Here is a 14,534-nt window from a genome sequence, read left to right as displayed (position 1 = left end):
GGGTTACCATACGGATACAGTAAAGGATATTGAAAACTTTCAAAACACGGATGTAAAATATCAACTGTGTGGGGGCTACGGTGGCCTTCTTTCCAAATAGCGATACAATGAGGAGTGAATTGTTCTACTTCTGTTCTAATAATGGCGGCCACTTCCCTGCCTAACGGCAAATCTCCTAAAATATTTCCATGCGAGCAGCGTGACGTTTGTTCAAAAATAATGTGAGCATTTTCGGATGTTTCGCGATTTAACCGTTTGAAACATTCAATGTACGGATTTACATTATGTATAAAATTTGTTATTGAACGAATTACTTGCATATCTAGATTTAAATTTTGGGCTTGTCGTTCGCGAGTTCATTATCGTCGTGCACGTACATTCCGATAGGATTTGCACTATCGGAATATCCTAAATCAAATACTCTGTGATAAACGCGACCTTGAATTTTTAAAAATGTTATTCCAGTATTAGGTTGCTGGTATCCGTGAGAAACGCCTAACGCAGAGAAAGCGAATAAGTTATTGTAAGCGCGCGGTCTATTTAAAAACGACGTATGGCTATAAAATTCCTCGGTAAGGGGTTCTAAATTTTGAACATTGTAGGCGCCTTGTCCGCAGCACCATTTTGTGCGAGTTTTTTCTTCAAAAAAGAGTCGAGTTTGACATATTGAACACACGTGTGCATCAGGACTTAACAGTGACGATTTTTTCAACGAAAATAATTTTATTATATGAAGTTCTTCATCGCGTTTTTGGGCAATTAAATTTAACCCTCGTAACTCAGGCTCAACGTTTCTGTTTGTTATATTATACCGTTGAACGGAAGCTGTATTTACTTCCGGGTTTTTGGTTGTATACGTTTTAACAGCCTTTTGATGTACTTCCGGGTTTTTGGTTGTATACGTTTTAACAGCCTTTTGATTTACTTCCGGGTTTTTGGTTGTATACGTTTTAACAGCCTTTTGATTTACTTCCGGGTTTTTGGTTGTATACGTTTTAACAGCCTTTTGATGTACTTCCGGGTTTTTGGTTGTATACGTTTTAACAGTCTTTTGATGTACTTCCGGGTTTTTGGCAGTATACGTTTTTACTGCAACTCTATTTACTGCTGGGTTATTTTCATTATATTTTTTTGATGCATCTAAATGCGCATTTTGCTTTGTTGATTTACGCCCCCGTTGTAGTTTTTTAGGTCTACCGACTTGTTTTTTGCAGATAGTACTCGTATCAATTTTGTTTATAATAACAATTGGGTTCATGTTTAATTTTATATCAGTTGATAGATCAACAGTAATTTTTTTTGCGGGTATATTTTCATCTGTTGACGCTTTTTGTTTTTTGATTGTACGCGAATCTAATTTTTCCATCACTACGACTGGTTTAAAAAAATTTAATTTTGGATCACTGATAATATTTTCATTTGTTGACGCTTTTCTTTTATTGATTTTACGCGTGTCTAATTTTTCCAGTACTACGACTGGTTTTAAAATATGTAATTTTAGATCATTGAGAATTGGTTGTACCGGTAAGTTTTCATTAAAATCGCACAAATTTTCAATCCGGATTTTATTAATCTGATATTGATCGTTTGAATTTGTGTAACTTTTAATTATAAATGTAGCGAATGCTTCTATATTTTGCGAACAAAAAAGACGTGCGACGTTCAAATTTTCGATGTTATTTCGTTTGTTAGTTTCATCTACTCCGTGACTATTGAATAAATAATAACTGCCATTGTGACGCCAAAATGACATGGTTTTTAGTTGACCCGTAATTAAATAATTGTCTGTACTATCAATGTGACTTTCATTAAAAATTTCTTGAATCAAAAGGTTTTTTAATGCAAGTATTGAACTTGCCACGTTAAAAACTTCTCCATTTCTTGGAAATATGCCATTTGCAACCCAATTGTTGGTTATCTGAGCCGAAAAATTACCGACGCGGATTTCAGAAGGCAATTCAGAATCAGGATTGGGTACAGGGTACCAAAGGGGAGATCTCCCACCGAATTAAAAAACATGAAAATGCAAGATAATAATACATTATTGAAGAAAATGAGCGTAAGTTCACCTACTGAAGCCATTGCTGCCGGTAAGTAATATTACTTATATAAAAAAATATACTAATTGAAAATATTTTACTCAAATATTTAAAAACTTCGATTTACTTTTCGTAACCAATGATTTATATGTATATTGTTCGTAAGCGTTCTTTCTGTTTTCTCTTTCAATTAACTCATAACTGCTATTGTAACTTGTTACAAAAAAGTTAGAGAACTTCCATTAACTCTAAAATAAATAATTTTTACAAGTTAACTATTTCTCATATCTTGATGGCACGAATGTACCAAGCTGTAATTCTTAAAAAATCAAAATGGCGGATTTTATGCGTTTTAATATGTGAGCTAAATAAAAATTTTTAAACCCCTCAAGTAGGATATCAAAATAAAAGGTTTTAAAAGGCGAGTATATAATATATATAACCTATATATGTTTGAAAACTATTTGGAACATCGATGGTTTAGAGTGACAAATCATAAAAAATAACTACACATAATACAGCTAAATCCCTTAATAAATTTAAAATTATCATAACTATAAGTATATAATGGGACCGATTCTCTTATCCATAAATCTCTAAACTAAATTAAAATGACACATCTAAATCTATTACTATTTCTGTCATAATGTTGCTTATAGAAAAGGATAGCACTTATGGTGAAATCTATAGAGCACACTCTAACTTTGCTTACTTAGACTTAAGGACAAATGTATATCTTTCATACAAATCTGTCTCGTTTTAACTCAAACTTAAGTCGGAGCAAAGTCAAAATGTGCTCTACAGATCTCACCCTTAATGTTCCAAAGGACTTGGAGCCTTTTTTGCACCGGGTTAGCGCAGAGACTGTGAGATGTACTTATATACAATGTTTTACAATAATACAATGTCACTAGAAACGAAACAAAATAACCTCACTTTACTCAAATTATCACCTGTTCCGAAGACAAGTCAGCCATCTTGTCCTTTATTAAGAGTTTATAGTAGGATCCACCCTATTATAAATTATGGAGCTGTTAGTGAATAGTTATAGAACATTTTAACACTGAACGTTTATGAACAATGTTTTTGAGAACTTTGCTTATTACAAGCTATTAAAGCTTCTATAAATTTTTGTAAATACTGTTGTTTAAAGACTATTAGCCTTTTAGCTCTTTTTAAGAGTCTAACAGGCGTACTCAGAGTAACTTAATTGTTACTTAAGTTAAAACGAGTCAAAGCTATACCTCTCACATAAATCTGTCTCATTCTAACTCAAAGTAACGATAAGCCACTCTTGAGTACAGCTGTTAGTTTTCGGAACTTGGAACCCTATAACAAGATTAGGGGAAGAAGTTTTCAATTCAGTTTTAATTATAATATTAACACATTTTTACTTGCATTCTTGTTGGTCTGTTTGTCTGTCTGTCTAGAAATTGAGATTGATTTTAAACTGACTTCCCAAGTAGCTAGAGATTTTTAACACAAATTGAAACTAAACTGCAGCTCATAAAGGCATAAAGGCACTCCTTTTCAGCAAGCAACATTATGAAAGAAATAGCAATAGATTTAATCGTGCCATTTTAGTTTATTCTAGAGATTGTGTACAATGGAATTAGCTACATTATATGATTTAGTTTATTTAGCTATTAGTATTTAATTTAAGTTTATTATATACATCACCTCCCACTGTCCATTTGTTCATTTTTTCCATAGCCTTAAGGTTGTCTGGAAGCGATAAGACCACCTTTTTGTACCTACTTTTTAAGATTTCTTTGCTGTAACCTGTTATTTGTGTTTTGTGGTGCAATAAAGAATATACATATCTACATACATATACAATATTAGCTATGTCTATGTTAATTATGACTATAATTAACATTCCCCTTTCCCCTCCAACTAAGCGTAAAGCTTGTGCAAGGAGTAAGTACGATAATAATGCAAGGGTGGAGCTTGAACCTCCGACCTTTCGGAATTCAGTCTGCTCTTAAATCGTTGAGCTATTGGGGCTATAAAATCTATACTAATATTATAAGTACAAAAATATGTCTGTCTGTCTGTGTCTGTCTTTACTTTTTACGGCCTAACAGTTTAACCAATTTTAATGAAATTTGCTACAAAGTTAACTTACATCCCAGTGACGGACCGGACATAGACTACTTTATATCCTGGAAAATCAAAGAGTTCCCACGAGTTCTTAAATGCAGTTTTCTTAAAGGTATAGATAGCTTGCGTCCCGGAAATCAAAAAGGATTATTCCCGTTGTGATGGAAATTGGATAAATGGGATTTTTTTTCAAATTGTTGGCACCTTGACAATTAGTGTTAACTAAATGTATACTTTTCCAGGATGTCATTCATTTTCAAATCCAAGATGGCAGATGTGATCTTTTTACAAAATATTATACATGGGTGTCGTTTTCAGGGTTTTCGTGGATGCTAAATTTTTTTTGCGCAGGTTTTTTTCAGGTTGCGCAAAATTCAAGGTCGCGTTTATCACAGAGTATTTGATTTAGGATATTCCGATAGTGCAAATCCTATCGGAATGTACGTGCACGACGATAATGAAACTCGCGAACGACAAGCCCAAAATTTAAATCTAGATATGCAAGTAATTCGTTCAATAACAAATTTTATACATAATGTAAATCCGTACATTGAATGTTTCAAACGGTTAAATCGCGAAACATCCGAAAATGCTCACATTATTTTTGAACAAACGTCACGCTGCTCGCATGGAAATATTTTAGGAGATTTGCCGTTAGGCAGGGAAGTGGCCGCCATTATTAGAACAGAAGTAGAACAATTCACTCCTCATTGTATCGCTATTTGGAAAGAAGGCCACCGTAGCCCCCACACAGTTGATATTTTACATCCGTGTTTTGAAAGTTTTCAATATCCTTTACTGTATCCGTATGGTAACCCCGGTTGGTACCCAAATAAATTAGACAACAAAGGCAGTAAACTGACACAATTAAAGTACATTAGGTGCTTACTACTATCAGAATCGCGATTTTCAGAATTTAATCGTCTCTCAGAGGAATGGATTATAGATATGTTTAATAGAATTTCTGATGAACGGTTACGCTATATTAGCAATATGCAGACTAAAAATTCTGATTCTGCTCTAAGGTCAGCACCTCTTCATGAAATTGAAGCATTAAATAATGACGAGACTATTCAAGGCGAAGGCGGTATTGTCCCTGGAAAAATATATCTCCCATATAGTTTTACTGGGAGCCCCAGGTACATGAAATTGAAATATTTGGATTCTATAGCTTTAGTAAACAGATTAGGACAACCTTCGTATTTTATTACAATTACTTGTAACCCAAATTGGGTTGAAATTAAACAGTCAGTCCCTTCAGGACAAAAAGCTAATCCATTAATTTGTGCCAGAGTTTTTAATTTAAAATTAGCACAATTAATTAAAGATATCCGTTCCGGAAAATGGTTTGGTAACTTCATTTATCTCATGTACGTAATTGAATTTCAAAAAAGAGGCCTACCTCATGCACATGTTTGTTTTCGAGTAGAAGGCGGAGGCCCGGTACATAATACCGATATTGACAAATTTGTCAGGGCTGATATACCTAATCCGTCTGAAGCTGAAGGGAGGTTGCGCAAAGCTGTACTCGATCACATGATTCACGGTCCTTGTGGTCCTCCTAATAGAACTGATCTTCCTTGTTGGGATGATGAAAAAAAAAATGTTCTAAATTTTTTCCGAAACGCGAAACGGATACTACATTTTGCGATGATAGAGGCTTCGTCAATTTAAAACGCAGTAGTCAAAACGAAGCCGAAATAACATATAGAGGCAGAAAACTTAAAATTAATGATTGTTGGGTAGTTCCATACAACGCCGCCTTACTCCTCAAGTATGATTGTCATTTAAATGTCGAAGTGTCCACAGCTACTGCCGTTGTAAAATACTTATTTAAATATATTACAAAAGGTGCTGATCATTCTCGCGTAGCAATTATTTTAGATGAAAACCGTAATGACGAAATTGAAAACTACGTGACTAAAAGATATTTAGGTTCCTGCGAAGCGACGTGGCGTATCTTAGAATTTGATTTAGTTTGCCGCGAACCTAATGTCAAACAACTCGCTGTTCACCTGGAAGGGCAACAATACGTATATTTTAAACCCGGCACTGAAACGGAAGCTGCAAATCGAACAACCTCAGATCTAATAACTTATTTTAATCGGCCTGCTGGGATAAATTTTGACGAATTAACGTATCAAGATTTTTACGAAAAATATATTGTTCACGCCACACGTCCCCGAACTAAAAACGTAGAAATTTTAGAAACTACAAATAACCGATTCGTAACCCAACGACAACGGGGCGAACTCGTGGCGCGATTATTTTTCGTTGCACCAAATAGAGGTGAACAATTTTATTTGCGTCTTTTATTAGCTTCACATCCCTGTCGTAGTTACAGAGACCTTTTAAATTTGGGTGGTCCAGATTGCATGACGTTCCAGGAAGCTGCCAAAACTATCGGGCTCGCGAACGATGAAGCTGAGTACGAAAAAGCTATGACTGAGGCTTGTGCTTTTTTCACTGGACCGCGTCTGCGTAACTTTTTCGTTCTTTTAGCCGTGAACGGTATTCCAGTCGCGTCTCTCTGGACAAAATTCCGCGATCAAATCAGTGAAGATTTCATCCACCGTCAACCCGACAATATTGATCGCGCGTATCATTCATGTCTCGTGGCAATCGACCGCCTTTTGAGAAAACACGGTACTTGTTTAATCGAGCAGGGTTTGCCAGACGTCTCCGATGATACAACCGAGTTAGGGCGCGAGCAAACAGAATATAACAGGAATACTTTAAGAGATTTCGTAAATGATTGGTTACCTAAATTATCACCGGAACAAAATGAAATATTCGAATTTGTAAACAAACTGGTGACTAATCAAAGTTTTCGGGAAACTCAAAATAGCGCAATTTTCATTGACGGCCCCGGCGGCACCGGTAAAACCTTAATTTTAAACGTTATTACTGCCCACGTTAGAGGTAATTTAAACGGTATTGTTTTATGCACTGCATCGTCAGGTATCGCCGCGCAAAACCATGAAAATGGTACAACCGCACATAGCATGTTCCGGTTCCCACTAAATCTTGTAGACGATCTGGAGTATTGGAATATTACAAACGGTTCACAAAGAGCAGAACTTATATTCAATGCAAACGTTATAATTTTTGACGAAGCTCCGATGGCTCACAAATGGCTCATTCATTTATTAGAACGATCTTTACGCGATCTAATGAAAAACGACAAAATTTTTGGTGGAAAAATTATTATTTTTGCAGGTGATTACCGCCAAATTCCACCAGTCGTAGTTCACGCACGCAGTAATTCAGACGTTTTTTAATGCATCCGTTAAGTCTTCACCTATTTGGCAAAAATTAAAAACCTTCTCTTTGATAACATCACAAAGATGTAGAGATGATTCCGAATTTTCCGAATTTTTATTAAAATTGGGGTCAAATCAATTAACTTCTGTAACTTTGCATACAAACCGAACTGTTGAAAATTTAATAAATCTCTCAATAATTTCATTTGTTTCGGAATTAGATGATTTGATTGATTTTGTTTATCCAAATGTCGTTTTAAATGAACCCGATGTTTGCGTTCATAGGGCTATATTATCAACTCATAATGCAAGCGTATACGAAATTAATGCTAAAATATTAGAACTTTTACCTGAGGACCCTCTGCATTTTTACTCAATAGACGAAGTAGTCAGTGACAACGCGGACCAGATATTTCTAGGTGTCGACGCTTTAAACCGAATGCATCCAAAAGGAATACCGGAACATGATTTAACTTTAAAAGTAGGATGTGTGTGCATGATTATGCGAAATTTAAATTTTTCCGATAAATTAGTAAACGGGACCAAAGTCATTGTCGTAAATACATCTCCTCGTCTAATAACCGTACGCAAGCCAGGACTATCCGATGATTATTTGATACCGAGGATTATTTTTAAAGCTCCAATTGAAACAGGAAGTCCTATCGAAATGTGCCGCCGTCAATTTCCATTACAGGTTTGTTACGCCATGACTATTCACAAATCTCAGGGTCAAACAATATGCCGTGTTGGGGTAGACTTGCGTTCCGATGTTTTCAGTCACGGCCAACTTTATGTCGCTCTTAGCCGCGTTCAACATCGTCAAAATATCAAAATACTTGTAAATAAAGAACGCGTTATAAACGGCAACCCGCTCGCGAATAATGTAGTTTATCCGCCGTTATTGTAATTACACGCAGCTTTCTGAAAATTGTTCACCTCGTCAGATGGCAAATCAGTAATCGTGATTATATTATATTTTTTATATTATAAAATCAAAATCATGTTGAAATAGCAACTATATTGCGCATTTTTTATTTTTTGCATGAGTAGTTAGGTTGTAGTTTACATTTACACACACGCACTGTGTTACTATTCACTGAATGAAGATTGGACACGAACCCAAACATTGACTACTCACGTCGCTTTCACTTGATAGCAGCACGGGTACCATCCTCGGAAATGAAAGCGCTCTACTTTACTTTACTACGCAAATCTGAATCCCACCAATGGAGTATTTAGGAATCTACACTATATATAGAAAATTCAAGATACAACCGTCGCGTCGGCCCAACTGGTGCTACCCAACAAAACCAACCGCTTGGTGGTAGACTCCCTTTAGTACGATGGAACCTACATACACATCTCTCTCTGGCACTAAAACATCTACTTTTTCACCAGAAACTATTCTTCAAATAAACGAAAAGGCTCTACTTAATTCAATTACAAATAGGTCAGAGCAGCTCAGCCGTCAAAAAACTTATCAGAAAAGATATGAAAAGAAAATAACACAGTAAAATAGAACTATTTACGAAAACAGACACTTCAATAACCCGACTGGAAAGGCATCTTAGTTCAGAAAAAAAGTGGATCCCTTTCTTGAAACAAAAAATCAAATCTAACAACAAGGCTCTACGAGCCCGAAAGGATATAGTTAGGGAAGCCAGTGCCTTCTATTCTGAAATCTATAAAAGCCGAATGTCACTAGACCAGAAAATCGCCCTGATGCCATCACTAGGAGACTCTGGTAAAGTTCCTCCTATCCTTACAAGAGAGGTGAAGAAAGCTAAAAGTACCTTAAAAAATAATAAATCAGGAGACCCTGAAGGATTACCATGTGAGTTGTTAAAAATTGGCATTAATCAGCTAGGTAGAGTGTTAACAAATCTTTTTAATAACATCCTAGAGCAAGAAACTGTCCCTAACGAACGACTGAACTCTACAATTATATTACTATTTAAAAAAGGAAATATCAATGACGTTAACGATTATCGCCCAATAACTCTGACCAACAACATATATACAAATTTTTTGCAAAAGTTATACTGTCACGTTTAACACCTACCTTAAATTCACAACAACCGGTCGAGCAGGCGAGATTTCGTAAAGGCTACATATACGACGAGTACGAATGATCATCTACATACAATGCAACAACTGGTTAAGAAGGTCCAGGAGTATAAACAACCGCTCTACATCGCCTTTATTGATTTTACTAAGGCCTTTAACTCAATAGAACACTTACCTCTGGCAAATCCTAGAGAGAGACGGAATACCACATAAATATAACCGGCTGCTAAAAAACATGTAAGAGCATAGTACAGCAAGAATACAACTTGATCAGCTAGGACATCCGCTGAAAATAGAGTGAGGTATAAAGCAAGGCGACTGCTTGTCACTTGAAAAAACTTTATTAGCATAAGAATCTACAATTTAATAAAACACTTTTGGTATGTTACAAATTACTTATGTATGTAGATTATGGTTACTGTAAAAACAAGAAGATCTCAATAATTTTGCTTAATTTTTAATACTCAAGTTATGTTTTAAAGATAAATTTTACGCAATATCATAAAAATTTTATGTTAAAAATATTAAGAAGTAATTTTAAAAAATAAATTAAACACATTTATAAAAAAATCGTCTATGTAAAGCAGGTTAAAAAAAAATACACAAATTGTAAAAAAAAATATTCACAAAGAAAAAAATAATTTAAAAAAAAGAAAAAAAAAAAAAAAGAAGAAAAAAAAATTAAAAAAAAGAAAAAAAAGAAAAAAAAATTAAAAAAAAAGAAAAAAAAATTAAAAAAAAAACTAACAAAACCTGCTAAACAAAAAAAATATTGTTAAAATATGTTTTAAAATGTTATGCTTCCGTATTTTTAATATTATCCTATATTATGTAAAATTAATTTTGCTTCTCCTTAGCACATTTTTAAACTTTTGTACTGCTCCTATGACTTTAAATTAAGTTATTCAAGAGTTACATTTATATTTTGTATCAGTTCTCTACTATTTTCTTCATTGAACTGAAATCAGATGAACTCTGGTACTTACATTTAAGGCGCGTCACACACGAAGAATATAATATAAAATATATCTTAAGATAATTATCGCTCACCATACAAATCATAAAGAAAATATATATTATTTTATCATCTTCGCCATGTGTGACGTACTTTATAAATATTCTTTAGACATAAAAACAGCCTGGCTATTAATACCTATGTTGATCTAGAACTATGAAATAATAGCTTATATAATGAAATTTATTTATGGTCATAACAAAAAGGCAGGTCATTCGTTAGTTTAAGTTACTTCGGTTGAATTCGCGGACTTTGGCGAACTCCTTAGCAATATAAAACAAGAATCAACATAGGACATATTATAATCCAGGGGGCATGAATATTAATTACACGTTTACACATACAAATTATTCGTTTTAAAATATGTTTTAAAATGTTATGCTTCCGTATTTTTAATATTATCCTATATTATGTAAAATTAATTTTGCTTCTCCTTAGCACATTTTTAAACTTTTGTACTGCTCCTATGACTTTAAATTAAGTTATTCAAGAGTTACATTTATATTTTGTATCAGTTCTCTACTATTTTCTTCATTGAACTTAAATCAGATGAACTCTGGTACTTACATTTAAGGCGCGTCACACACGAAGAATATAATATAAAATATATCTTAAGATAATTATCGCTCACCATACAAATCATAAAGAAAATATATATTATTTTATCATCTTCGCCATGTGTGACGTACTTTATAAATATTCTTTAGACATAAAAACAACCTGGCTATTAATATCTATGTTGATCTAGAACTATGAAATAATAGCTTATATAATGAAATTTATTTATGGTAAGTTAGGTTAGGTTAGGTTAGGTTAGGTTAGGTTAGGTTAGGTTTTTTTCTTTTTTTTTTTTTTTTAATTATATGCTAGGTTCCTCTAACGTAATTAGAGACTTTGTGTACTCTAAATTTTTGATTCTTTCATGCTAGTTCTCGCATTTGTGCTTCTCGCACTTTCGTTCTTCATACTATTTCTTTCTTTTATCCATCCTCTTTAATACGATGGGTGGGTTCCCTTCCTATGCTAAGCTAATTTTTGAGGGGTTTTTTATTATTTTTAGTCTTTTATTTCATAAATTCAAGGTTACAGTTTTTAACATTATACAATTATATTTTATTACATTATAGTCTTTGGTACGATCTTATTAACAATTTTTGTCTTATTATTTATATTATAATATTTTTACATTTTGTATGGCGTCAAAATTTTCATACCGAAAGGAACAGAGCCATTTAATTTTCGTCCATGTTAATTTATGTATTCAATAATACTAAACAACATTGGGCCTTACTTTTTATTTGGCTCTGTTCCTTTCGTTGACAATTCTCACTACTCTCGAGCAAAAGGACAGGAATGTTTGCCTGCTTTTAGTGTTCCCGAGTATGGCGGGAATAGAGCCCCCGCACAGTTCCATTTGAATCTGCTGGAGTAGGTCCTCCCGTATTCGGCTGTGCTGCGGACAGTCGATGAGTAGATGTAAAATCGACTCATCGACAGTCTCATCGCAGACACAGCCAGGACTCTCCTTGAGCTTAAACCTGTGCAGGTACTCTGAGAACCCGCCATGCCCCGTTAGCACTTGGGTGATGATTCTGTCTACGTCCATTTTCCCTATAATCCTATACGCCACCACCGCATCAGGAAAAAATATCCTCGTAACGCCGGCCGTTTCACCGGCCCGGTATCGCCCGTTCCATTCCTCAAGCGAACGTTTTCGGATACTTCGCTTGACGAATGAAACGGGGCAGCCGTCGTAATCAAATTTGCGCTTCGACTTCAACGCCGCCTCCTTGGCCAGATGGTCGGCACGCTCGTTCCCCTCCAGTCCCGCGTGGGCTTTGATCCAGAACAAACTTATACGTTTGTTCTGTATCAAAGCGTCTCTCAGGAACCCTCGCGCTTCCACCGCAAGGGGGTGGAGAGCTTTGGGATTCTGGAGCGTCTGCAATGCCGACAAGGAGTCTGAGTAGATGCCGACCGATCCGGCCAAGTTGATTGCAGCCATCCGTGCCGCCCGGCATATCGCCAGCAGTTCCGCCTGGTACACCGTGCAGTAGGCCGGCAACGCAAGCTTGAGGGTTTTGGTTTCGACGGCGCCACTCCATATGGATAGCGCTGCACCCACCTTTCCCTCAATCTTGCTGCCGTCTGTGTATATGTTGAAGTCGTGGTCGTTGTTGGCCACGAGTTGCTCTTGGTTCACCAGGCACTTGAACTGCAGGTCGACATGACTGGCGGGATGCAGCGAGCAGAGAGCCGAGGACATCCGCTCCACCTCTCGATCTCCTATCTCTCGCTGGGGCACCCCCTTCCTAGCCTCATATAGCGTCGCGGCTTCGCGGACGCGGAGGTCGAGGGGGAGTATCCCAGCGAGCAACAGTGCCGAGTTCAGGGAGACAGTGCGGTATGCCCTACAGAGCTTCTGCGCGAAACCTCGTTGGACCACGTTTAGTTGTTTACGGATGCCAATCTTATCCACAGCAGGCGCCCACACGCTGGCGGCGTATAGGACTACCGGTTCAACCACCGCTATGTAGATTGTGCGGACTACCTCGGGATGGAGACCCCAGCTGACTTTAGCTGCTCGCGCCAACTGGTGATAAAAGGCAATTGCGCGCTTGCAGACACTCGCGACGTGGGCGTTAAATGTTAGCTTTCGGTCGATGATTAGCCCCAACAGTTTGATTTCGCCCGACAAGGCAATGTCAACCCCACCCATGCGAAGACGCGGGTCGTCATACTTCAATTTGCGCGTCATAACCATTGCGTTGGTCTTATGAGGCGCAAATCGAAGTTTGTTTGACTCACCCCACGTCCTCACACGTTCGAGGGTGGCATTGGCCTGCCGTTCGATCTCGAGGGCCGTCTCTCCCTCAAACACCAACACCACATCGTCGGCGAATGCCTGCACGTACACACCGCTTGTCTCCAAATCCCTAAGCAGTGGGTCCAGGAGCAGATTCCACAACATTGGTCCGCCGATAGACCCCTGGACGCACCCTTTCTCAGTAGCTACTCCGTGCTCTTCCCCACAGTATCTAACCTTGACACTTCTGTCGCTTAAGTAGCTGCTTAGGAGCCGCCGGATATTCATAGGGCATTTTTCTTCCGCCAGCCTGACCTTTATTTTCGGCCACCAAGCGTTGTCAAAGGCGCCCTCTATGTCCAGTGATACCAGAACTACGATCCTTTTGTTTTCCATGTTATATCTGATGTGCTTCACTAGGGTATAGAGGGCGTCTTCGGTGCTGCGTTGGGGCATAAAGCCGAACTGGCGCGTACTGAGCCTAGGCGCAAGATGAAATTGCAGCCTAGCGACAAGCATCTTTTCCAGAACCTTTCCGAGTACCGGAAGGAGGCCAATGGGACGATACGATTTTGCGGTCTTATAGGTGGCTTTCCCTGGCTTCCGAAGGAAGATCACCGTGGCCTCCTTCCAGGCCCCGGGAAAGTGGTGGAGTTCCAGGCACCGGTTGAAGAGACACAGAAAGAGCTCCGGGTTTGAGTTTATCGCGTGCAAGCATATATCGGCGGTGAATCCGTCCGCTCCAGGAGCCTTCTTCGGGTCAAAGGAACGACTCGCCTGTTTCAACTCTAAATGGGTGAAAGGAGGGTCCCCCGGATCCGAAGACGTCTCCCTGTACGTGAGCTCGGCCAGGACCCTCACTCGTCGGTGCTCCTCGGAGTCCTGCACTTCGTTGTCTTTGGGGTAAAAGGTCTCGGCCATAAGTCGGGCCGAGCTCTTGGCATCGATTTCCATGTTGTTCACCTCCAGTGGTGGATCCTCTTCGCGCTTAGCTGTCCTGCCCAACACCCTGTAGATTCCCCCCCAGAGAGACTCCCGGTCCTGTTTTCCGCAAAATTCCTTCCAGGATCTTGTCTGTGCCTCCTTTTCCTCGGTCTCATATTTTGTCTTGGCCTCCAGGTATTCTTCGACTACCTTTGAACGTCGGATCGGTGCCGCACACCGGATCCTCCTCTTTCTGGTGGCCACCTCACGCTTCAGCTTCGCCAACTCCTCCGACCACCACGGCAGCTTGAGTGTAA

At 37.8% G+C, this 14,534-nt stretch overlaps 2 protein-coding genes across 2 annotated transcripts in view; one reads left to right on the top strand and one right to left on the bottom strand.

The window, feature by feature from the left end:
* Window positions 1-14,534, top strand: part of Pdp1 (PAR-domain protein 1) — a 214,250-nt gene that overhangs the window by 108,022 nt on the left and 91,694 nt on the right. The gene's annotated exons all lie outside the window — the stretch shown is intronic.
* LOC138404569 (uncharacterized) lies at window positions 11,390-14,079 on the bottom strand. The gene has a single exon (XM_069508972.1). The coding sequence runs from the start codon at window positions 13,810-13,812 to the stop codon at window positions 11,782-11,784; it is 2,031 nt and encodes a 676-aa protein (XP_069365073.1). The 5' UTR covers window positions 13,813-14,079; the 3' UTR covers window positions 11,390-11,781.

The sequence above is a fragment of the Maniola hyperantus genome, chromosome Z (assembly GCF_902806685.2).
Source record: "Maniola hyperantus chromosome Z, iAphHyp1.2, whole genome shotgun sequence".
Taxonomy (NCBI): Eukaryota; Metazoa; Arthropoda; class Insecta; order Lepidoptera; family Nymphalidae; genus Maniola; species Maniola hyperantus.
This window is presented reverse-complemented; position numbering and strand designations above follow the sequence as displayed.

Bases quoted from the DNA above. Each gene is read 5' to 3' on its own strand.
- LOC138404569 (XM_069508972.1), bottom strand. From the start codon at position 13,812: ATGCTTGTCGCTAGGCTGCAATTTCATCTTGCGCCTAGGCTCAGTACG.